Raw genomic sequence first — 26,098 nt, forward strand, 5'->3', positions numbered from 1 at the left:
CCACAATAGACGTCTATTGCCCCAGTAACTTATTGCCACCTAATAGATGTCTACTGTCCTCCAATATACGCCTATTGCCCTCTAATAAAATGGCAATAAATGTCTATTGCCCCCCAATAGACGTTTCGATTACTGAAATTTGAACTAATCTTCCTAAAATTACACAATTAAAATTTTGATTAAAGAAAAAAAACGAAGAGATTACATCAATTCAAAACCGCAATAGACCTTTTATAGGCCTCTATTGCCCCTCAATATACATTTTTTTTTTCCCTTTTTCTTTCCTTTTGGGCCTTCCGCCCTATTTTACCAAAACTTAGGGTTTAGAATTTCACAATTAAACAAGAAACAGAGTACTGTTTCCTCCTCAAAAAAAAAAAAAAAAAGGTGGCTTTGACTGCAACATCTGCTTAGACTTTGCATGCGAGCTAGTGGTCACCCTCTGTGGCCATCCGTACAGCTGGCCTTGCATCTACAAATGGCTTCACGTCCAGAGTGCCTCCATTGCTTCTGATGAGTGCTCTGTTTGCAAGACCGAGATATCACACACCACCGTGAATTTTTTCCATCACAGGCGTCCTAAATCCAAAAACCCGGAACCAAAAAAAATAACGGCCAAAACCGGCCGGAAAGTTCCTGAACCGGCCGGCAGAACCGCTGCACGTTCTTGAACCACCAACCTCCCATCCTCCCTACACCTGCATGCCAGCCGAGCCCAGCGCAAGCATGCAGCCCAGAAAAGAAGAATAGACAAAGCGAAGGGCCCAGAAGAAAAGAAAAGAAAGAGAAGCAACCCAGGGACCCGCGACCCACGTGCCAAAGAAAAAAAAAGGACGAGAGAAGGGCAGCCCACCAGCCAAACAGTTCCGGCCACTTTTTCCGCTACTTTTTCCGGCGACTTCCCGACACTTTTCCGGCTACTATCCGATCACTATTTCGAGGTATTTTTTACTAAAAATTCCCGTTTTTAAGTTTTCTAATTTCTCTTCTTTTTATCGGGAACTTGCAAACTCCTTTTTTCTACTCCCCTTTCTTCTTCATAGGGGAGACCAAAAGCCCAACTGTGGGGGTTTGTGCTCACTCCAAGCTTGGAGCTTGTAGAGTCCTCCAAACTTAGAGTTTGTTGAGAAGTTATGATCGACCACAAACACATCATTGTTTCGATCTAATCCAATACCTCTTGGAATCGGATTTTTGGAAGCGGCTACGCTCAGAAATTTTATATGTTTTCATGGTAGCTTTTTCCGCTCCGAAACTAACCATTTTTCTTGTTCTCTTTCAGGATGAGTAACTTGAACAAACTGGACTTCGCTCCATTGGGAACAACTGGCTCTGGATATCACAAGTGGGTTCGTGATGTTCGCCAGCATCTCAAGGTCGATGGAATCCTAGATACGATTCTAGAGCCTAGCCAAGACGTGCTAACTGTTGAGTAAGCTCAAGTTTTGGAAGCAAATAGAGTAGCCTTGGAGGCAAATAAGGCGAAAGACATCATCCTAACGACTCGTCATATGATGATTCGCTCCAGTACGAGTATATGAATGAAGAAGACCCTAGAAAGCTGTGGGTCTCACTCGAAGAAAGATTTGGCAACGTCCGTGACTCCCTGCTTCCTGACCTAGACGTGATATGGCATAGCCTCCGCTTCTGTGATTTCAAGACAGTTCTTGACTACAACTCGGAAGCACTTTGCATTAAATCCTTAATGGAATTCTGTGGTAAAAAGATCACAGATGCGATGTTGATTGAGAAGACTCTCTCTACCTTCCCCGTCTCTACATTGATGGTTACCAAGAACTATCGAATCGATGTTACTGCAGGATGGATCACAAGGTTTCATGAGCTCATTAGAGCTATGAATGTCGCTGAAAAGCATGACAACATCCTTGTGTAGAAATATAATTCGAGATCCGTGGAAACAGAGAGGGAGCCAAGAGCGAAATCCTAATCTTAGGGATACTTCTGGACGTTCTGGTCCATATAATCGCTCTACTCAGGAAGGTAACCGCCAAAATAGGCGAACAATGAACCGAAGAGGTCAACGTAGAAAGAGAGAGGGAGGCATCGCCTCTGGCCATGTTGGTAGCGCCACCAATACTAAGTGACATCCTTATGACGCTTTCAAAGCACCTCAATCAATAGAGTCTGAGCACAGAGGTGTATGTTCCCGATGTGGAGTGTCTGGTCATTAGGCACACATTTGTAGAGCTCGTGGAAATATTGTTACCGCCTACAAAGCATATTGTGAAGCAAGAGAAACTCACTATGTGGAACAAGAAGATCAAGAAGATGATCTAGAGAGAAGGGTTGAAGACTTCCAATCTGGCTGGGATCAATAGATCGCCAATTCTGTTTAAGTCTTTATTTTTCCAAGAGATGTAACAGGCAATTGCCATATATTTTGTACTAAATGTCATTGGTTTAGTTTCTCTTCAAAGTAGGCTAATCCAAAGTGAGTATGATGTTTAGGAAGGTTTTGAGATAAGTGGTACTTAGGCGAGCTTTGCTCCATCTACATCTCTCTACTCATCTGGTCATATTTATTTTGGAGTTAATGAAAGAAGTTAAACGACTACCATTGTTTTGCATTAGCTAGTACTTGGATTAGATTCTCTTAATGGTTAAGAAACAATGATGTACTCCGTTGGCTTATGAATAAAATTTCGAGTTCTTTTCATTATGACTCCATTTTGATTCTGAGCATATTACTTTGTGACTACGATGGCTGGGCCATCAGTATTAGTTCATGGACATGGAATAGCCTCAGTTCCCCTTGCCAAATGGCACCTTGATTACTGTCATAGAAACTCTCTTCCTAGGGCAAATCGCACTCTATAAATAGCCAACGAATTTCATGCAGAAACGCATGTAGAGAACGAAAAATGAGTTCCTTTGCAATACCTCTAATGATTGCAACTTTGAGAAGTTTATGTGTCTCTCTAGTGGACTTTATGTTACTATTCGAGCTATTAAATCCAATAAAGTTATGAGAGAAGATCTCTTGGATTTAGACACATATTGTCTTTGTCACGACAGGATAGGTCATCCTAGTCATGATATGATGATCCGTCTGCTAAAGACTTCACACGGACATCCATTCTTTCGAGCGAAATGAAGCAAGAATCAAAAGTTGATTCGTAAACTAAGTGTGATCGTCGCCGCTACCTCTGGCGCCGCCATCTTCCAACACCATCCTAGGGCTGGCACAGTCCATATCCATGATGTCATGGATGGCGTCCATCATGGTGATGGCACCCCGGGTGATGCTACAATCGCCAACCTTGCTTCCTATAGCGTTTCAGACGCTCAGGCCCAACCAAAATCCTCATTGGTTGCTTCTAAGGCCTCTCGCTCGTTTTACAAATCCCGTTCCTTAGGGAAATTAGGATTGAGACCGTCTTATGCAAAGGATATGAAAATTCTCATATTATTCTTACATAGAATCCATGGGGATTTTGTGGACTGATTCAATCAACTTGCAGACGTTTAAATATTTCATGATGTTGGTTGACACGCAAACACGCTGGTCACGTGGTGTGCTATTGTCCACCTGTAAATGTTGCTTATACTACACTCTTAGCACATATCATATGACAATGGGCTCACTTCCCGGATCATCCTTATACAGTCAATTGGACTTGACGATGCTATAGAGTTTACATCGAAGACTTTTTATGGTTATTGCAATGGGACTGATGTTAGACATCATACTCCCATGTACACACCCAAATGGTCTCACGAAAACAACTACGATGGTAGCCCGAAAATTGGTAATGCGCACCAATCTCCTTATATCCGCTTGGGGAGATGCAATATCGCATGTAGCTATGCTAATTCGTCTACGACCCACAGCTACTCAATTTACCTCTGCGTTACAACTAGTGACTGGGTACCATCTTGTACTTACGCATATTTGAGTAAGCTGTTTATGTGCCTCTTATGGCGCCACAGCGCCCGAAGATGGGTCCTCCCTGACGAATGTGCAACTACGTTGGTTTTGAGACTCCAACAACGGTCTGCCACTTAATGCCCTTGCTAGGCGATCTCCTTACCGCTAGATTTGCAGATTGTCACTTTGATGAGACAGTCTTCCCGTCGTTAGGGGGAGATAAGAACATAGATGTTCAACAGGAGCGACAAGAATTGTCTTGGTCTGTTCCCACTATGTCTCATCTCGATCCCTGTTAAAGTGACGAGATCACACATATCTACTGCAATCATGCCTTCAAGGAAGAACGTCCCTACTAGAGGACGTAGCGCCACCCTACACGGAGGTAGGCATGGCGCCAACGCCATAGAGAGTAGCACGCTGGCGTTACAGGCCATGGCCCCAGCTAAGATGCGTGGGAGGCCCGTGGATTCGAATGATAATTTGGCACAACTCAATCCTTGGATCATCGACACTCAAAATCAGTCTCATGAGAATCTTTCGGATTATGGTTATCGTTAGGGGACACCTCAACGTCAGAACCTATTGAAAATTACACTAGTGTACATGAGACGTGGGATAGAAACTCCATCGTGATTTACGATGTATTCGCGCATTCCATAGCGCATGAGTTTGTTGAGTCAGATGATATCGAACCACGCTCTGTTGATGAATGAATGTCAATGTAGAGAAAATTGGCCTAAATGGAAAGATGCGATCCAGGTTAAGTTGGATTCTCTAACGAAGAGGAAGGTTTTCGAGCCAGTGATGACAACACCTCCTAAAATAAAATTTGTTGATTAATGGGTCTTCGTTAGAAAGCTTGATGAGAAAAAGATATGTAATTTTATCTTATGGTGCAAGGCTTCTCACAAAACGCCCTGGAATCGACTACGATGAGACATATTCTCTTGTAATGGATGTCATTGCACTCCACTACCCTGTCAGTTTGGTAGTTTCCGAATAACTAAACATGCAGCTTACGAATGTGGTCACTATGTATCTCTATGGGGATCTAGATACGGAATATACATGAAGGTTCATGGTGAACTTCATTCACCCAAGTCAAGTGGCTCTAGACCACAGAGCACGTTTACAACGAGGTTGAAACGCTCACTAAAGTGACTACTTGATTGGGAAGTGATATGCCCACGCGTTTCCATAACAAGTTTCGGATTCTATCGCGGTTCATGTTGGACATGATCTTCATTAGAAGCCCTTAAAGAGTTAAGGGAAACCGCTGAACACTTGAAATCCGAGTTTGAGATGAAAAATCTTAGGAGAACATGATTATGTCTCAGTTTGGAACTTGAGCATCGTGTTGATAGATGCTTAGGCATTTCGACAAGGTCAAGCCTTCAAGCACCCTCATGATCGTCCATAGTCTTGATCTTGAAAATGATCCTCTTCGTCTAAGGGATGATGACGAAGATGTGCTAGAGGCAAAGGTGCCCTGCTGGAGTACAATAGGCGCATTATTGTACTTAGCTCAATGCACAAGACCGGACATCTCATTTGCAATGAACTTGTTAGCTAGGTATAGCTCTGTGCCAACGCAACGCCATTAGATTGGTGTAAAAGATATCTTTCGATACTAGAGATGTACGACTGATATGGGCAAGCTTTATCCCTACAGAGAGATGATGAATTCGGACCCATCACACACCACGACACCGCCAACACTGGCCTGCGTCCTTCATTCCCATCCCAAAACAACATTAGTGTTTTGGAAGTTTTGCTGATATTGGGTATCTCTCTGACCTACACAAAATTCGTTCCCAAAATGGTTAAGTGTTCACCATGGGTAAAGACCACGATATCTTGGAGGTCTACAGAACATACCATAGTCGCTATATCTTCGAACTATGCAGAGATTATTGCTTTTCACAAAGTCGTTCATGAATGTATATGGATTGGATCCATAATTACGCATGTTCGAAGCAATTGTGGTTTGAAGTCTACCACAGATGAGCCTACGAGCATTTATGAAAATAATGCCGCTTGCATTGAACAAATGAAGTAAGGCTACATCAAAAGCGACAACACCAAGCATGATCAGCAACAACAGATTCTCCTCAAGATCAAAGTGAACTAAATTCGATCTGAGGACAGTGTGGCAGACTTGCTCACTAAGTCATTGCTTAAATTCCACTTTCGAGAAATATGTTGGTAGCATCGTTTGCGGAAGTTATCCGAATTCCCATGATCGTAGTCATCAGGGGGAGATGTCTATATATATGGTCTCGGAACGTGAAGGGTGTGTTGTGCTCTTTTTCCCCTTCGACCGAGGTTATTTTTGTCCCACTGGATTTTTGTTACTCGGCAAGGTTTTTAATGAGGCAACGAGAGGAGCATCACGTTTGGGCGACACAAGGGGGAGTGTTCAAGTAAATCCAGAATATGTGTCTGGCCCAAACTCTAGGTTACTTAACCTAGTGGTAATAAGGTTAGAATTAGAGATAATATCGGAGAATCTTGGAGATATTCAATCAATGTAATATTATGTTTCCTTGTACAACTCTGATTCTATGCCTTGTAATCTTCTATATAAAGAGGCCCCTATTATCAATGAAAGCACGACTCAATTCTCTCCCGATTTCAGTTTTCCTTAAACAGAAATCACATTAATTGCATTTATAAAAGGGAAAAATTCACCAACGGTGTCTGGACACTTAGGGGACTTTCAGAATTATACCTGAACTTACAAAGTTATCAATGTGATACCTGGACTCATTTTTTCGTATCAACGTCGTACCAATGACCAATTTCCGTAACGGCTCCGTGACGGAAATTGGCCGTAGGTATCACATTGATACGAAAAAATGAGTCCAGGTATCACATTGATAACTTTGTAAGTTCAGGTATCATTCTGAAAGTCCCTAAGTGTCCAGACACCGTTGGTGAACTTTTCCCAATTTTGCACGTGCGATGCACGTGAGTCACTTAATGAAGACAAAATGACCGATTTACCCTCAAATTCTTTCTTTTCTTTTCTTTTCTTTTTTTATTCTTCTTTCTTTCTTTCTTTCTTTCTTCTTCTTCTTTTTTGGTTTCTTCTTCCCCTGATTTGAATCATCAAGATTCTAAGGCCACCGCTAGCGAAATCGTGGAGGCTCAAGGCCACATTCTAAGGACCAACGGCCGGAAGGACCGCCACAGCAAGGTTTGCACCACCAAAGGCCCCAGGGACCGCAGCATCAGGCTCGTCGCCCACACCGCCATTCAATTCTACGACATGCAGGACTGGCTTGGATACGACCAGCCTAGCAAGGTCGTCGATTGGCTAATCAAGAAAGCCAAGGCCGAAATCAACGAGCTCGACTAGCTGCCACCGTGGAACCCAAACTAAATTTATGTTCATACAACATTTTCTACGACGATGCCGATATCCGCCGCGCAGGACACGCAGAACGTGAGCCTCAATTTATCGATGGTGGAGGCTCCGAGTTCTTTGTCTACTAATCGGCGAGGCACAATGGTGGGTAGCAGCGGAGTGGCGAAGCTGGTGAATAAGAACAGCTCAAATTTTTTGCAGGTGAGGATGGTGTGGAGGCCGAAGTTGTTAATCTTTGTCTGCCTAAAATTGCCTCTGATCGAAGTTGGGCTAGAGGCCGAAGTTGTCGGCTAAACCGATGAAATTGCAGGTGAGGATGGTGTGGAGGTGGTGTTGCATGTCGGGAACGAAGGAGAGGATGGAGGGGTGGGATTGGAGCTGTGATTTGAGAGTGGAGGGCTGGCGGGGTCTGAGTTTCTGATCAATGGTGTATAAAAGGGGGTCGGAGGAGAGAACGAGAGTGGTGGTGGTCAAGTCATTGGCAGTGGCGGCGGGGATGAACTCGGAGTGAGCGGTGAAGCCTCAATGCACAATTTCAATTTGATATAGGATTTGAAGTTGGGGGAACCAGAAACATCTGTGGTGCATGAAGGTGGATTGAGACGCAACAGCGGTGTTTGATCGGCGATCGGCGGTGGGAATCGGACGAGAAAGATGATTTGAATCTTGATGATTCAAATCAGGGGAAGAAGAAACTAAAAAAGAAGAAGAAGAAAGAAAGAAGAATAAAAAAAGAAAGAAAGAAAGAAGAATAAAAAAAGAAAGAAAGAAGAATAAAGAAAGAAAGAATTTGAGGGTAAATCGGTCATTTTGTCTTCATTAAGTGACTCACGTGCATCGCACGTGCAAAATTGGGAAAAGTTCACCAACGGTGTCTGGACACTTAGGGACTTTCAGAATGATACATGAACTTACAAAGTTATCAATGTGATACCTGGACTCATTTTTTCGTATCAGTGTGATACCTACGGCCAATTTCCGTCACGGAGCCGTTACGGAAATTGGTCATAGGTACGATGTTGATACGAAAAAATGAGTCCAGGTATCACATTGATAACTTTGTAAGTTCAGGTATCATTCTGAAAGTCCCCTAAGTGTCCAGACACCGTTGGTGAATTTTTCCCTTTATAAAATGATATTTTTGAATGAAACTTTTACATAGACTAAACTAATCTATAATAAACCTATTTACAATGTAACCTCTCTAAAATTATACATTATAATAGAATTGTGATATTTAATATGGACGAGTAATTAACTAGTATTGTAGTATGTTGCTAAACTAGTGTTTTTATCTATGTGTAATTATAAATGTGTTGTATATTGATAATGTGATCGAATGTGATTTACTTTTTCTTTTTTTTTTATGGTTGGAACCCAGTGGGAGGCTTGGACATCACCCCTTTTTCACTAACAATTAGAAAACGGGACCGGGGGGGGGACGTAATACCAAAACTCTGTAAATGAAAATAAACAAGTACAACAAAAAGAATATAAAAGCTACTACAATGTGGTTCGATCTAGCTGGTTAAACTGCTTCCATTTAGTATCATACAATACTACTCCAAAATTTCGACTTGATTTTTCTTTAAGTCTCAAGATCTAACTTAATTGTTCAAAAGATTATTTATTTTCTTTTTTATTTAATATTTTATTTTACTATTTATCATATTGCCACTCAATTATTAAAAATTAACATAAGGTCTAAGGCTTTTACTATCTTTTCACAAGTGGGTTCTCTTAAATATAATATAGGTATAGATATAGATAAGTAATGGTTGGTTCACTTGGTTGGTTGCTGTTACGTCTTCATTAAAAAGGAGTATGACGTTTTAATCAACTAGTCAAAATGGGTTCTCTTAAATATAATATAGATGAGTGTTGGTTTTTTGCTGTTACGTCTACAGTAAAACGGAATATGATGTTTTAATCATAGTTAGTAATTTTTCATATTATACGCGAATAAAACACGTTTTTACATTTTTTTGATAAAATGGAGTAATTCAACGAACTATTTGATAAAATGTCCGAATAATACAAGTACGTATTTTTCGCATACTATAAACATCTTGTTGATTACTAACTATGGTTTTAATCAACTATATCATGTATCTAATCGAAAAAATCATATCAGTAATGTATTCAAATATCTTAATCTGTAGACTATTCAAAGAAAGTGAGTGTAGCTTATTATTATCAATCAAATTGAGAGTTTTCTCAAATTCTCTCTTCTCAACTCTCACTTCAGAAACCCGAAGGCCTCTGGTTGCAATTTTGTTCTCGTCCGACGGCGCCTGGACGTCGGGGTTGGTCTCCGGCCACACCGCTATGATAGGTTTGCTGCCGGACAAGAGGTCTACTGCCCATGGGTTTGTCGGAGGGAGTTTTTGCTCGGGTTTTGTCAGAATGTTCAGCTGGGATGGTCGAAGGGATGATCGTGCTTTACAAGTCTGGTCGCCGCTCCTCGCTGTTGGGTCCTCGAATCGACGGTGCCTTGGAATCCGATCGATGGGGTGCGGTTGCAGGGCCTGGATCTGGGATGGTTTTTCTGTGCTGGAGGTATGTCGCGGCGACGCTGGCACGAGACGGCTTGGAGGCAAGGCGAAGCGTGGTGACTGGTCAGGCGACGTGGGTCAGCAACGGAGCTCGGCCGTAAGGGTGAGGTACGACGGGATGGTGAGAGGACAAGGCGGACTGGCCCGAACCAGAATGATGGGTCTGGAGCAAGCTTCCTTGGTGGACTACCCCTGTTGGGCCGCAAACTGTTGGGCTAGGGTTTTGCCCTAGTCCATTGCTATTTGGGCTAGGGTTTAGGCCATTGGCCCAACCCTATATTTTTAGCTTTTGTCTAATTACAATAATGTTTCTTGTATTAGGAACTTAGATCTCTAGCGCCTCCGGCGTAGTACTAATGGAGGATCCTCGCTACCTCTACGTATTTGATGTCTAATGAGTATGTCTATTTCTATATACGACTGTGGGTACTACCACTATTTTCTTGTCTGCCTATGTCCTTAAATGGCAGCAGAAGGATATGTAACAGCTTATTCTGGCTTGTGATGAATGATATTATTGCCCCTCGGGCCAATTCAAAAAACAAGAGTGACTGTAGCCTATTATTTTTAAGGAAGTCTATCGAAAGAAAGTTCGCACACAATAGTCCACCACCTTAATTTGGACGTAAATAACTGGGCAATTGTAGAACAAATCCTCCATAAGATATTGATTAATTCTTGGTCAGAAAATGCTAACCGAGAAACTTGGCAATAATACAATTTTTATTTTTACAATTAAGATTCTCATCACACTCTCATTCCACTGTTTTTTCCGTATACCTTCCTCAGTAAGTGGGGGACAGTTTTGGCTCTTATAAATGTAGTCCAGAGGCTTTATAGTCTTCATAAGCTTTTCAAGTTCTTTCATTATTCTCAACTGTGTTGAAAGGTGAGCACTTCAATTTTCTCCAAAGTTGGTTGGAGATAAATGATATAGGTAAGTGTTGATTGGTTCACTTGGTTGGTTGCTGTTACGTCTACATTAAAAATGAGTATGACGTAATACCAAAATCTCGTAAATGAAAATGAACAAGTACAACAAAAAGAATATAAAAGCTACTACAATGTGGTTCGATCTAGCTGGTTGAACTGCTTCCATTTAGTATCATACAATACTGCTCCCAAATACATGAATTTTAGAAATGATTTTGGTATTTCATTACATGAGTATTGTATGTGTGTTGATCTCTTTCCACATGCAATCCATATATCGGATATTGTGAAATTACTCAATATGGTGTTTCATGTTATGAAGCATACGACATTTGAGACGAAGCAAAAAAGGAATTATGTTGTTGGAGGAGCATTCAACTTTGTAGCAGATAAAAGCAAAAAAGTTTTTTTTTGTATTCAAATTTTTTTTTTTGGACGTGTTGTATTCGACTTGATTGCAAAAAAAAAAAATCAAAATCAAAATTTCATATTTCTTCATGAAAGTATGAAGTAAAAAAATCATTGTTGGTGACATACAAATTTCACATAAATTTAAGAGAAATTTTAGACAAAATTTCGGTGTGAATTTTTAAATATATTTTTTATGTGTAATGCAGATATTTCAGAAATTAAGAATTTCGCGGAAATATACGGAAAATTTCAGAAAACTCTTGACGGAAATGATATAGCATATGGATTTCGTTTTGATACTTCAAAATTACGGAAATTTCTATGGAAATTCCGACAGTTTCGAAGAAATTTAAAACCTTACTTTTATCCAATAAGCATAATTCTTATAATGCTCTTTATATTAATGATGTAGTATGGTGAGAGATTTTGCTATCGTTGCTCAATAATCTATTGAAACTTTGCTATGTTCCTAGTTAATTACCTTGCATCGGAGCATGGATACACATGGGAGAAACTTAGATCACGCTTGCTTCTGCTAATCGGGTTAATAATTGAAAAATAGAAAGATGAGTTCCAGGACCTCTCCTTCTCAAACACAAAAATCTAAGGCACGTCCCTTTCGCAGTAGTAGTTTTCTTGTACAAAAGTCCCACGTCTTTTCTGTCTGTTCCTTACTTCCTTCTATGCCCCTCCTCGGTTTAAGAGGGAGGCTTAGGCTACCTAGTACCTAGTTACCTACCCTCACCGCTTCCATAACCGCTGCTGTCCCCTTTGACACCTGGCACTTCACACCGTGTGAACCAACAGAATGTGACGTAATCACTGAGCCTAGCCTAGCCTAGACATATCTGCAAGTACAGAACCGACGGGCCGGCAATGTGTGATGAAGGCAGGGACGCGTCACGGACGTCTATAACACAAACCGAACAGCCAATACGGTGGCGTTTCAGCGATACTTGGATGAAACCCCAATATCTATTCATTTCTCTGACCAATATTGTCGGTTCCTCTTATATTAGATTCCAATCAGTACCTTTGGCAGTTAATAAATCAGATGTTTTTTATAAATAAAAATCAAAGATATTCTATGTTTTTTTAGGGATCATAGCTTCAGAATGATCAGTGATTCTACACATCTAGATGCAAAGTTTTTTTGGTGTACCGCAATTGAGCACATTGGCACCGGGACCTTTGCCTGCTACTATTCTTAGTTTAGAATTATGTTATTCTGCTAGGCTCCTGCAAAAAGAACGGAATTGTTTCAAGTGTAATGACACCTATCCCCTGATGCGAACTATGTATTGGGCCATTATAGCCTGTGTTTGCTATGAATATATTCATTACTTTCAAAAAACAAAAAAAAAAGACCTTATCTTGGGGGTTGCTTTTGTCCAAGTTTTCCACAACCCTAACTAGAAAGTTCGCGCGAGAAAAATTTATATAATTATAAGAGAAAATATAGAGATCACAATAGAATTTCTCAAATAAAGAGTATGTTTGAACTCAAATATTAAATGTAGAGGTATACGTCCTCAAACAATATATGAAATGTGCGAATTGAAACACCAATTTGCTCCCAATCGTTAGCGTGAACGTAGTAGTAACGATGCAGACGATGGACGGTAAGAGCTATATAACTGCTCAACTAGTACTGCTTATAGTATGAACGTGGTAAAGTCATGAACAAAAAAAAGAGAATCTTTAGTCTGAAAGCATAAAGATGATCATAAAGTTTCAAATTATTGGTCTAATATGGAAGTTTGCCGTCCACTGTTTTGTTGAATCCTAATACATGCAGCTTAATTATACTCGCTAGAAAATGTCGACTTCTTTAATTTGTTGGGTTTCTGATTGAAATTCAAAAAAGGCATGACATACTTTAGGCATGGAAAATAACATACACGCTTGGGGGATCTCTAGCTTAATGTACACGAATTGGGGGTTTCTGAGACGATTGCCCTATTCGGCTCTCATAGCCGGAACAATCGATGACTCTGAGTGTATGTTTCGACAGAAGAAAGTTGCAGAGTCTATGGTATACATACGAACTGGGCAGTACAATGTACACAGGGTAGGTTGGCCATGATGAACATGATGGGTTAGTTCTGGCTGGTTGTAATGCACGTGCAACTTAGGATGCTTTGTAGAAAGACAAGGAAATGGAGTGGATAGAGGAGATGGAAGGGGATTTCACTTTCGAAGTCCCAAATCTCAATCCCATCCCAGTCCCACCCACAATTTGGTTCTGTACAGAAAATAGCTATGCATTACTTAGTTTTATTTTTCATTTAAAACATACATTGCACCATATAAAAGGACGATAACCAAATACAACAAAAGGTCAATTCTAATATTGCTTCTCATATAATATCAGGGTAATTAATGTCATTTTGATTTGTGATGGTATCATAGCTGTGAATCTGTGATGGTATCATAGCTGGTAGAAGGGGCATGGAGGAAGGGATATGAGTGAGGAACTAATAAAACAAAAGGAGGTAAAGACAAAAGTGGAGATTATAACAAATATGAAAGATATATATAATCTTTGATTTTGACCTTCTAACCATTCTCTGTATCTTCCACACATAAGAGACACTTCCTTCTCATTAACTTCCTTCAAAATTTCACACAAAATATAAAAGGAATGTAAAAAGGATCCAAAGATATCATGTTGCGATCCCCTTCTTTTTCTTTTGACACTAAAACTAATTGAATAAATTTCGACCAACAAAAAACTAACTACAAAAAGCTGAAAGCTTCATTCGCACTATTGAAATTAGATTGGAATTTTTAAAAAATCAAATATTCAAGGAACCTAAAGAGACAGCTGTTAAAACATAAAATAATACAGCTTTCAGGTCAAAATGAAACAAACCAGTAGAACTTAATCCATTGTTCTCAATATGTTGCATATGTGCCAAGGTTTTCTTTTTCATAATACATGAGCATCATCCAATCAACCATTAATCAAAAGTTATTTAATACATTGGCATGAACTCAATCCTCACCAGAGGTTTACTGTGGATTTGATGATCGTATTCCATTACGCCTGAAGAATTCTCTAAATCCATAGGCACTTGTGTCGTTATGGAACTGGAAAAGTGCAAGATAGGACAAATCAGATAATACTTCACAGATACTGAAATCTCAACTTTAGATGGCGGAAGAACACAAAATATAATGAATCCTTGTTTGCATGTATACAAAGGATGGCTATTCATGGATATCTCTAGGTGATGGAGCTAGGAAATATCCTTAAAATATGATAGATAAAGTCCACCTCTTGAGATAGTAACATGATTTTTCATAAACAAGCTCAGAAACTTACAGGTAGAACCTTCACCGAGTACTTTGTAATATTTGGATCAGCAACCCTTCCCTGGCTAGATGTCTGCACCAGAAAGATAACTTTCAGTTAATTTCAGTAGTGGTCCAGTGCCTAAGAGGCATATCGCTGTCAAAAAATTTGATGAGGAATGGTCATTAATAAACTAAGGAAAAGTCAATATCATAATGGAACCCTGGTTACATCATTCTCTTAACTTTGATGAGGACTGGTCATTAATAAACTAAGAAAAAGTCTATCACAATGGAACCCTGGTTACATCACTCTCTTAATTTCAAGACCCCGTTTAAAATAGTAAAGAATTCAATTTGACACCCTGGTTACATACACTTGCATACACTCAATAAATCCATGCTTTATTTGATATCCAATGACACCAAAAAAAAAAAAAAAACAAGAGAAACTTCACGAAAGAATTTCCATTGTATCTCGTTATTTGATATTGATATAGATGAAGGAGGAACTTGCGTTAGCAAAAATACTAATATCTCCGGAAAACCCACCACTTTCACAAATGACACCAACTCAACATCTTTCAGACCCTTTTATCTGTTGATTTACTAGTTTGAAGTACAAAATCAAATATTACCCATTACCTTTCCTCATTTATAGTTTATATAAACTTTCTCATATACCACCATATAGACCATAGAATTCAAGCTTCCAAGTAGCCACGCACCAATTGGCACTAGGAGTTTCTAAAGCTAGAAGGAGACAAATGGCCACTATCACTCAGTTTATCTAACACCAGCATGTGGGTATCATAGTTTAATATTTCATCATCAAGAAATAGTAGACAAAAAGAGAGAAAATATTTTCCTATACCCAAAGAAAACTAAGCAAAAATATGTTATCTAAATGCAAGATGTTAGCATCATGATTAGTGGAAACAACTGAATCTACTTCAATAGGCATACAAAAAAACAATTCCCCCTTACTTGTTCTGGACTATGAAATACTTCTATAAATGGATATTCCTTCTTCTGCCGTGTAATACAGAAACCAGGATATTTTGGACACTCAACCTGACAATACCAACCATATAGTATAGAAGTATTAGAGGTGCTAAAAGGAAGAAGAAGACCGTAAATTATGTGAAGGTAGGTTTTTTCAATATCCCGCATTCATCAAAGACATGCCCCTTTTGTAGGAAGGTGGGCCTTCAGGTTGAATGCCAAGAATGCCATGGGATAAGCGCCAACATTAAAGGCATTGTCGTGAGTACACATGGTGCTAGTAATATGTTTGCAGGATTGTACAAGTCTACCACAACATACTTTCACATTCAAAATTTAAACGAAAAGGTATACTCTAAATAAAATGACAATACTAGTTCTTATTTTTCTTAATCTAGAGCAGTGCTTGTAAAGATACGATTTAAACATAACTTACACGCATAAATTTCACATGTGGATAAAACTCAGCTGCAGCTTCCTCTAATACTTTGTCAAGATGTTGTGTAAGGTTACACCTGCATTATCCAAACTTGGAAGTGAGTATTTAAACGTTAAACTGGAAAAGGGTTAAAACTGAGTAAACAAAAAGTGATGGGGAAGGTCTCCAAATGACCTGATGGTGAATGCCACAACCACAGGATAACCTTCATGAAGGAGCTGAACAAATTCACGTTCTGATGTAAAATGGATAACCCTTGATGGCCCGAGATCCTTTGGATAACCAGTATAATACCTTATAGCACAGACAATATAAATAATAAGATTGAAGGGAGACAAACAAAATGATGTTGCAGAGATTAGATTAGAGCAAAATAAAAGCCATATGTTAGCTTATAATTACGCAGTCCCATGATCCTACTGTATGAATCCAACTCATGACCATTTGGTGATTTGATTCAGTTCAGCAAAAGTGAAATTGCTTTAATTCGTGGCATATATATGAAATTTCAGTACCTTCTCCACATACATCAACCTCTACTTTACAGGGAAGAAAAAAGTATCAGAAGCTACAACTTTCGAGAACAAATCACCAAGAATAGAGGGTGGTAATTCAAGAAAGAAAAATAAGAACAGAAACAACTGTCATATGTACTGTCGGAGAGTTATTAGGAATTGTTTTCAACTCACACAGACAACAAAATATAGACAGAAATGTCAGGTCTATTAAGGAGAATAATACTGCTCGTACTTGGATGTTGAACGTAGATGACTGATCATTGTGTCAAAAAACGATGACTCCCCCATTTAGTATAGCAGTGCAGCAGCAAGTATCCTGCATGTTATTTCAATTACATCACTGACTGCCAAAAAATATACCCATCGGAACTGCTAATGCATGAGAAAGCAACACACATTCCGCATTCTACAATGTCGTTGATCACGCACTCTCACTCATTAAGTGAAACCTCAACAGAAAATTTGGTTATGACCATTTATTCGTCTTCTAAATGTAGTCACTATTTTCTAAATTTAGTGACCAGTTAGGCCTTGAGGTTCCTCAAATGAAACTTTCTCAATCTTGAACCTTTATTCGACTTTCGGACACTAGTCAAGAAGCCAATCTAAGCAGTCACTAAACTCGAAACATATAATGCAATTAAGTTCTCTCAGGCATTTCATCAAACACCTTCAGTGCGTGAAAAGAACAATCTTTTATACGAATCACGAATCATGGGGAATAATCAAATACAACAAACCTACACTGTAGTGGGTTTGATTGCAGAGAGTGATTGGGGGAAGAAGAAAGTTGGGTTTTTCAGAAGCGAAACAGAATAATTAGAGAGTCTAAAGTTTGGTTCTTTCATTTGGTTGCGTTTCTCAAATTTCGGGGGAATCATATAAAACGAAATGTCTGAGAGAAATGAGAGAAGAACCTGTTCTTGGATGGCGCTGGTTCTTCAGCAACAGCAACACTCGCTGTTTCAGTCACTGAGAGGGAGGGGCAACGAGACAGCCTTCGCTGTTGATATAGAAATTGCCAATCAATTAAAACCAAAAAAAATTGCCCAAAGGATTCATAGGGAAATGGAAATTACCTTATGTTCATCTTGTACGAATGGCACTTTTAAAATAATTCACAATAGTCTCTTAAGAAAAAAAATAAGATAAAGGGTAATTTCTTTCTGCAGTATTTGAGGTATGGTCAATTGGACAATTCGGTACCTAGTCTTTAAAATAGGACAATTTGATACTTGAACCTAGACTCTGTTTGACCCTTTGGTACTTCTGTTAATTTTTCAGTTAAATGTAAAGATAAAATTGACATTTATAAATTATTTATAAAAATAAAATTAAAAACATGAGTTTTTTTTGTTAGTGACCAAGAATTAATGCTTTTGAGTTATGTTGAAAATGACATAATTGAATTTTATGTTTAAAAAATTCTGTCGTCGGGGGTTGATAGCACCTACGAGACTACTTTCAGTAAATTAGACATAGCTCAATGGAGTAGTCTCGTGGGTTTTCAAATCACGACGACTAGATTTCTTAAACATAAAATTTGATTATTTCATCTTTAACATAATCCAAAAGCATTAATACATAATCATAAAATGACACCTTCAATGATCAATTATTATCTATCTATACGTGAAGTTCAAAATAATTTTAATGTGGTTTGGTTATTCAATAGATTAATTACAATTTATAGACTTTAGATTTTGAAATCCAAACAATTACTTTTACAATAGATTTTGTCTACTTTTACATTGAGGATAGTTTGATTCATTCATAGGTGTGTCATTGTATAATCCAATAATGTGAATTACATAATTAGTAGATTACATCTTATAGAATTAAGAATTTTCAAATTCAAATCACACATTAAATAACTATTCACTTTCTACAAATGAGTGTAATATGATTTAATATTTTCTGTTATCATTGTACGTGTCAACAAAGTTAAGATAGTTATCTTAATTAATACATTATAATTTATGGATTTCAAATGAGAATAATATGACATTTTCAACTACCAACTATTTGCATTCTACAAATGAGAATAATATGATTCTTTTTTAGGTTGTTCAATGTATGTAAACAATAATATTAATACATCAACCTTTTTTTTTTTGAGGGGAAAGACGTCAAACTTTTATAAATGAAATCAATTCATACAATGGTTAGCAACATAGTTGCTGATACTGGAGGGAATCTGACCACTCCAAAATAAATCTAAACTAGAATGAAGAGCTAACTTAGCTAACATATGCGCAGCTGAATTAGACTCTCTATAAACATGAGTAAAGTAAGAACTCGGTAAAGAAGCTTGGAAAAAAGAAATATCTTCCACAATCCTCCCATACCCAGAAGCATCCTCCTCATCAGAAATGATATCCTTAACCAATTTCTGGCAATCAGACTCAAAAATAATTGGAGCCAAGCTATTGCTTATAGCAAACTGACAAGCCAATCTAGCAGCAAACGCTTCCACCATAGCAGGGGTTGTGACATTAGACACTTTCCTACAACAACCGCCCACAATTAAACCTGAAGAGTCACGAATTATCACTCCAAGGCCCCCACAATGAGTATGCTGATCAAAAGCCCCATCCAGGTTAGCCTTCACCCACCCTATTGGAGGAGGTGTCCACGTCCTAGCCTCTCTAGCTGCCTTTTCGCGCTGCCCCATACCAACAGAATTAAACAAGACATGTTGGGAGCAGAAACTGTATCTCAACTGATTAGGAATAGACATCTTCCCTTCCCAAACTCTTTTATTTCTTTCTTTCCATATAGACCAGACTCCCCACAATAATAAGGAAAACAAATCCCTAGAAAGCAAACCATTACAAAATTGCAGCCAATCCAAACAAGAAGCAGCAGTGTGATTGGAAAAAATACCTTCAAGGCCCGGGCATAGACTTAAAGTCTCTTTAACAAAAGAGCAGTCCCTACTCACATGTTCAATAGTCTCATCCCCCGCATTACAGAAGAAACATCCCTCTTCAATAAACACTTTTTTCCTTCGTAACTGTGAAACTGTAGGAAGAATAGAAGAGCAAACTCTCCAAATATGAACCTTTATCCTACCTGGAACATTAGCTGCCCAAATACTTTTCCAAATACTAGATACCTCTGAACCCCCGGATGTAGAAGTAGGAGTATGTAGCCACTCAATAGCTTGGACATAAGCAGATCTAGTAGTAAAGACTCCTTTAGCATCAAAATGCCAAACAAGTCTATCCGGAACAGATCTTAAGCTCAAAGGAATAGCCAAAATTAAATCCGCATCCACTGGGTCAAACAACTGGTTAACAACATCAATATCCCAATGAGAAGAAGTAATCAGATCACTAACCCGAGACAAAGAGGATGATTGCCGAAACACAGGCTGGAAAAGTGTAGGTCTAGGTAGCCATGGATCTGCCCAAATCCGAATAGAGGAGCCATCCCCCACCTGCCATCTGACACCCCTCAATAGAACTGCCTTAGCTTCCATAATTCCACGCCAACAAGAAGAAGAGGAACTTGCTGCCATAGCTGACCAAAAATCACTAGTAGGAAAATATCTAGCTTTGTAAAGTCTAGCTAGCAAGGAATTTGGATACCGCAAGAGGCGCCAACCCTGTTTTGCTAGTAAAGCTAAATTATGTGCATAGAGATCCCAAAAACCCATGCCTCCTTGCTCCTTAGGCTTACACAATTTCTCCCAAGACAACCAATGTATTTTTCTATTATCCTGGTTACTGCCCCACCAGAACTTAGCACACATTTGGTGAAGAGAAGCACAAAAACCTTTCGGCAAGAGAAAACAACTCATGGAATAGGAAGGAAGAGCCTGAGCCACGACTCTGATTAGCAGGTCCTTCCCAGCACCACTAAGCATCTTGCCTTGCCAACCTTCTAACTTCTTACTGAGGCTCTCTTTAATAAACGAAAATGTCTCGGTTTTGCTACGACCCACATAAGTAGGCAAGCCCAAATATTTCTCGTGTTTAGCTACAATCTCCACCCCCAATGAAGCAGCAAGAGAATGTTGTAATTCAGGAGGCACTTTTTTACTGAAAACAACATTACTTTTACTAAAATTAACTAACTGACCTGAAGCCAGTTCATAATCTTTCAGAACAGATTTGATATGCATACATTCCTCCTCAGAAGCAACACCAAATAGTAAACTGTCATCGGCAAATAGCAAATGATGAATCATAGGAGCACCCTCACAAACTTTGACACCCTGCAACAAACCTTGGGAGACTTTCTGATCAAGCAAAGCAGAGAAGACTTCTGCACATAATAGAAACAAGTACGGAGACAAGGGGTCTCCCTGTCGTAGCCCTCTAGTAGGAGTGAGATAACCCTTAGGTTGCCCATTAATCAGAAAAGAGTACCTGACTGTACTTACACATTGCATAATTATTCGGACCCATGATTCAGCAAATCCGAACCTAATCAAAACAGCTTCAAGAAACGTCCACTCCATTCTGTCATAAGCTTTGCTCATATCTAGCTTCAGTGACATAACCCCCTCAGACGACAGGCATGTATGAATATAATGTGAAACTTCATTGGCTATTAAAGTATTATCAGTGATCAATCTCCCAGGAATAAATGCACTTTGAAAAGGAGAAATCAGATGAGTAAGAATCTTCTTCAACCTATTCGCCACCACTTTAGAACAAATCTTGTAAAGTACATTGCATAGCGCAATTGGTCTCAAGTCAGACACCTGGACAGGGTTTTGCACTTTCGGAATCAAGCATATGTAAGTATAATTAACCGCACCGAGTAGAGTTCCAGAATGCAAAAAATTTTGAATTGCAGCAACAACATCAGTTTCAATGATATCCCAATAATGCTGAAAAAATAGAGGAGGCATACCATCCGGCCCTGGGGATTTCGTAGGGTACATTTGAAATAGTGCTTCTCTAATTTCGATGACAGAATACTCCGCACACAAATCCTCATTCATCCTAGCTGTGACCCTAGGTTCAATTAGGTTAACCACAGACCTCATATGAGCACGGTCCACCTCAGTAGCCTGAAACATTTTTGAAAAATAGGATAGGATAACACCCTCCATGCCTTCATCCGTACCCTGCCAAGTCCCGGAGTCGTCAAACAAACCTTGCAGTCTGTTCTTCGCCCTCCGATTAGAAGCCTTCCGATGAAAGAATTTAGAATTTCGGTCTCCATCCTTGAGCCAAGTAACCTTGGCCCTCTGCTTCCAGTAAGCATGTTCATCATTAAGTAGACCGTCCAACTTAAGAGACAACTCCATGCTCTCTCTTTGGTTACCCTCAGATAAAGGCAGCGTGAGTAATGCCTGTAACCTTCCACGCAAAGCCTCAATCTCCCTTCCCCTATTACCGTAGGTTGCACGCTGCCAATCATTGAGGGAAAATCTTGTAGTTCTAAGTTTCTGCACAGCTTGGAACATTGGGAAGCCCTCAGCCCTGCATTCCCATCCAGCCCTTACTGCCTCCACGCTATCTTCATTTTGAGTCCAGTGACTCTCAAAACGAAACAGCCTTCTGCGCCTAGCAATAGCTTGCACTGGTTGCTGCCAAACCCCAAGCAGAATTGGTATGTGATCTCCATGTATAGGAGACAAGTGATCAACCTTAGCTGCCGGAAAGATATCCAACCATGATGTCGTCGCCACCCCTCTGTCCAACCTGCAACGCATTCCCGGACCTTTCCAGGTAAAGGACGCCCCAAAGAAACCCAAATCGATCAATTCAGAGTGGGAAAGTGCATCCCTGAAGAGCTGCATCTGTCCTTCACGCCTCACATCACCACCCTCCTTCTCCTGGGCGTGCAATAGCTCGTTGAAATCCCCAACTACCACCCAAGGCAGCTGAGATTCCTCGCTCAGATCACGCAGTAACGACCATGTACGATAGCGTTGAGCAGTTGTAGGGTGGCCATAAAAACCGGTCAGCCTCCATCTCAAACCGGAGCCATCAGTCTCCACTATCTCCAGATCAATATGGTGCATCGATTTAGATCGGAACCTCACGTCCAAACCATCAACCCAGAACATAGCCAGACCACCAGACTGCCCGGCCGAGAATACTGCTTCACAGTTCAACATTCCCAACTCCAGACGGAGATTATTCATGTAATCCCAATCCCTTACCTTCGTTTCACTGAGGAAGACAAACGCCGGCTTCTTCTGTTGAATCAGACGACGTAGAGCTTGCACTGCGGAATCATTATTAATCCCACGACAATTCCACGCTAATACCTCCATGGAAGCAACGCAGAAGATTCAAGAAAACCCTAACTAGGAGAGAGAGTCTTCAACTGTAAAACTCTGACAGCAAAACGCCGCAGAGATAGCACTACGGCCACCGGTGACGGAGCCGAGAATAACGACGGGCGGAGGCCCAAGTTAGGGTTTTCTTAGTCTATGGTGTTGAATTTAAAACGTTTTCACTTTAGTTATTCTGTCTTAATACATCAACCTTATAGCGCAGTTATTATTAAATTCAGGATTTTTTTGACAACTTTACAAATGAGATTTTTTAGGTTGTTCAATGTATGTAAACAATAACATTAATGCATCAACCTTATTTAGCATATTACAAATAATAAATTCAGGATTTTTAAATCCAAATAAAAACTTTACTAGTAATTGTTTGCTTTGTACAAATGAGGAATTGAGGATAACATGATACATTTTATGGTTGTCTATCTAGCTATATTCCACTACATTAATGTGTTTGCCTTTTTAGTAGATTACAATTTAGATTTAAATATTTGGAAATCCATTCATGAGAGTACCATAAATAGTTCTTTGGATGCCTATATATATTATATACCTTGACTGTTGATGCATATTTACACAACTTGCATGAAAAATATCTCTTTAGAGTCAATTGATTGTTAGAGTTGGAGATGACTTCTAGTCGGTCTATGATTTACCAAAAGCTATTTAGAGAATTAGCACCTCAAGGTAGATTTCTGGTAAATCATGGATTCGATTAGAATTTGCTTCCATGAAAGAGATAGGTGTTTATTTCTAATTTACTTAATCTTGAAGAAGAAATCTAGTCAGTTATTGTTTTACCAGAAAATAGAGGGTTTTGCATTGGTTACTTTCATGGTAAATCACTAATCCGATTAGAATTCAGTTTCAGAAAGTTGTATACAATCATGTGAGACTTAGACTACACTCTCACTGATTTTCTTTCATCTTAATATTTTTTATATATTTTATTTCTGTTGAATATGTATCTTTTTTCTGTTCTTATTCCCAACATTTTGAAAAGTGTTGAAATATGAATCTAAAATGGTATCTCGAATAAGATAGCAACCTTGTCAAATCTTTGTCGCAACGAGTACAGTTTTTCTCCCCATGGTTAGAACTTAGAAGTCAAGTTGCAAGAATGGATCAACCTCTCTATGAAGACCACAATATTTTATTCCTGTTTTATAAATTGTGTTTGATTGTAATTATAAATAAGCATCAATCTGGAGCGAAATAAGTACAATTCGTTTTGGGACTGCTACTGACAGGTGGATTCGCTACGAGGCTTGGTGACTGGTACCTTTAGGGATGAGAGCTTCGAGTTTCTAGCTGATCTGTTTTGATGGCGTCTAATGATGTGGTCGTGCTACCCGATGACTTTGGGTGACAGGGATGCAAGTTCATGGTGCTAGTCGAGTAGTTTGGAGTATGGTCTTAGTTTTTAGGCTTGGGTCACCTTGTCAAGCTTAGGCTCAGTGGGTTGTTGCTTGGTGGCTTGCAACTCTTTGGGCCCGGTTCTAGGACCCTTGTGGATTCTGTTTGAGAGTATGGGATTCAGGTAGTGGAGGCTAGTATTACCCTTGGGGAATGGGGAGGCCCCCTCTAAGTAGGGAGGTCCTTGGATTTCTGAATAAGACTAGCAATTGTTGCCCGCGCGTTGCTGCGGGAGCAATGAATATTATTCATTGATTTGATCCAATATTAAAACTATCAAAACTGTGAAACTATTCATTACAAACTTTTGTCCTCTCTTTTCTTTGTACTTCTAATTTTTTATTCATTACAAAAAGATAAAACACCAAACAGTGGAGCAATTTTTACAATCGAGCAATTCTAGGAGTTTTGTGTTGCAACTTCGTATTATGAACTTCCTTTTCAGCAATTTGAGCAGCTTTTCTTTTCAGCTAGGATGCAATGACATTTGTATTCACATAAGCTCAATTCAACTTTATTTTCTTTAGAACTCATTCATTACGTTACGTACATCCTACCTCATAACAGTAATAGAATTTATGCCGGCAGAAGTCCTGCAGAATCAGATATGCACCCAAATGAGATATGCACCCATTTGACTTGATAGAAGAATTTATTAGTGATGGATATAACAATTGAAGAAGGCTTTCATATATGAAGTTAGGCATATATCATAACCAACAAAGGGAAATCAAGTCAGTATGAATCTTTAACAATTACAAACACAAAGAAGTTGCCTCACAAAAGTGATCAATTTTTTTACTCAAACCTCTATCTGGAAGTGATTTTTGTATTTGCTGAACTTATATATATGTGTAAATGGTGAGGACAATTGGTGCATGACTTGAAACTGAAAAGTGGATGATCAAGTTGTGATGAAGAAAAAAGGGAATGCAGGACACTGATACTGGAAATGAATTTCACTGTAAAGGTGCAGAAGGAATGTGAATTAGCTTAAAAAATTACAGGTAACAGAATCAAATTTATTAAGTGCATCAGAAATCATCTAAATTTATGTTCTCGAGTACTTCAGATATTAAATGAAAGTATTGAGGGCATATATTTATGTGTGAGAGGAACAAAGATAAACCAAAGTATGAACAAAGATGCCAAGAATAGAATGGATAAAAGAAATAGACAGAAGATTATATCAACAAACAAACTGTTAACATCAACTCCATTAAAGTATCAGATTCCCTTAAATTTCGGTGATTTAATTTAGGTTGGTGATATAAATTTTTGATGTGACAGCAACAAAATTGCAATACAGAGAAATAGCTAAAGGAATCACTGATTATACTAACCTCGCAACAGAATCCTCAACTCTCCAAACGTCTTTCAAACTTTTTGAATAGCCTTCAAGCTCCAACTACACAGAAAACAATGAATTAAATTTTCAATTTGTAAAGATAGATAAAAAAAAAAAAAAAAAAAAAACCCAAATGGAATTCATCTACTCAAACAATTTGACATAATCTGACATAGTTCATATGCATATATCTCAGGCATATAGTTCAATCAATTACAACAGTGCATTGCATAGGAGTGTTTATATAAGAAGTCAGGCACATCCCAACAATAACTTTAACACAAAGTTTCTGTGACCCAAAATAAATAAATAAATAAATAAGTAAAAAATTAAAAGTTAGAACTCCTTTCCCAGAACGCCTAGCTAACTCTTCAAAGTCGATCTTATACCTATATGGTTTCTAAGCAAATTCAGACGTGAAATGCTGTGATCTTTTTTGAATTGATTGAAGGGGTTAGAAATAAAAGTTATTGAAGATTGAACCTGGTCAGAATTGCAGTCAGATGAAGTAGATAGAACAAAACTCCCCAAATACCAAACCCTTTTGTTCAGTTTCGGGACTTTCATCATATCTAAAGTTCTAAACCGGTCTGCTCCTTTCGACATTTTCCAGAAAGCACATAGCATTATAGCAAGTCGGCGCAGCACATATGAT

The 26,098-nt window shown here is 39.0% G+C and overlaps 1 protein-coding gene across 3 annotated transcripts; it reads right to left on the bottom strand.

Annotated features, from left to right (window-relative positions):
* Positions 1-13,929: 13,929 nt before the first annotated feature.
* Positions 13,930-17,535, bottom strand: LOC133710295 (uncharacterized). Of its 3 annotated transcripts, XM_062136333.1 has the most exons (8): positions 17,500-17,535; positions 17,338-17,423; positions 16,653-16,736; positions 16,077-16,196; positions 15,900-15,978; positions 15,446-15,532; positions 14,490-14,552; positions 13,930-14,254 (listed from the first exon to the last, which is right to left on the bottom strand). In XM_062136333.1, exons 3-8 carry the CDS (start codon positions 16,706-16,708, stop codon positions 14,177-14,179), a joined length of 483 nt encoding a protein of 160 aa, XP_061992317.1. In that variant the 5' UTR covers positions 16,709-16,736; positions 17,338-17,423; positions 17,500-17,535; the 3' UTR covers positions 13,930-14,176. The 3 variants fall into 3 exon arrangements, with proteins under 3 accessions (XP_061992317.1, XP_061992316.1, XP_061992318.1); XM_062136332.1 differs by lacking the exon at positions 17,500-17,535 and having other exon boundaries at positions 17,338-17,485; XM_062136334.1 differs by lacking the exons at positions 15,446-15,532; positions 17,500-17,535 and having other exon boundaries at positions 17,338-17,485.
* Between the last annotated feature and the right edge of the window lie 8,563 nt (positions 17,536-26,098).

This window comes from Rosa rugosa, chromosome 5 (assembly GCF_958449725.1).
Source record: "Rosa rugosa chromosome 5, drRosRugo1.1, whole genome shotgun sequence".
In the NCBI taxonomy this organism is placed as follows: domain Eukaryota; kingdom Viridiplantae; phylum Streptophyta; class Magnoliopsida; order Rosales; family Rosaceae; genus Rosa; species Rosa rugosa.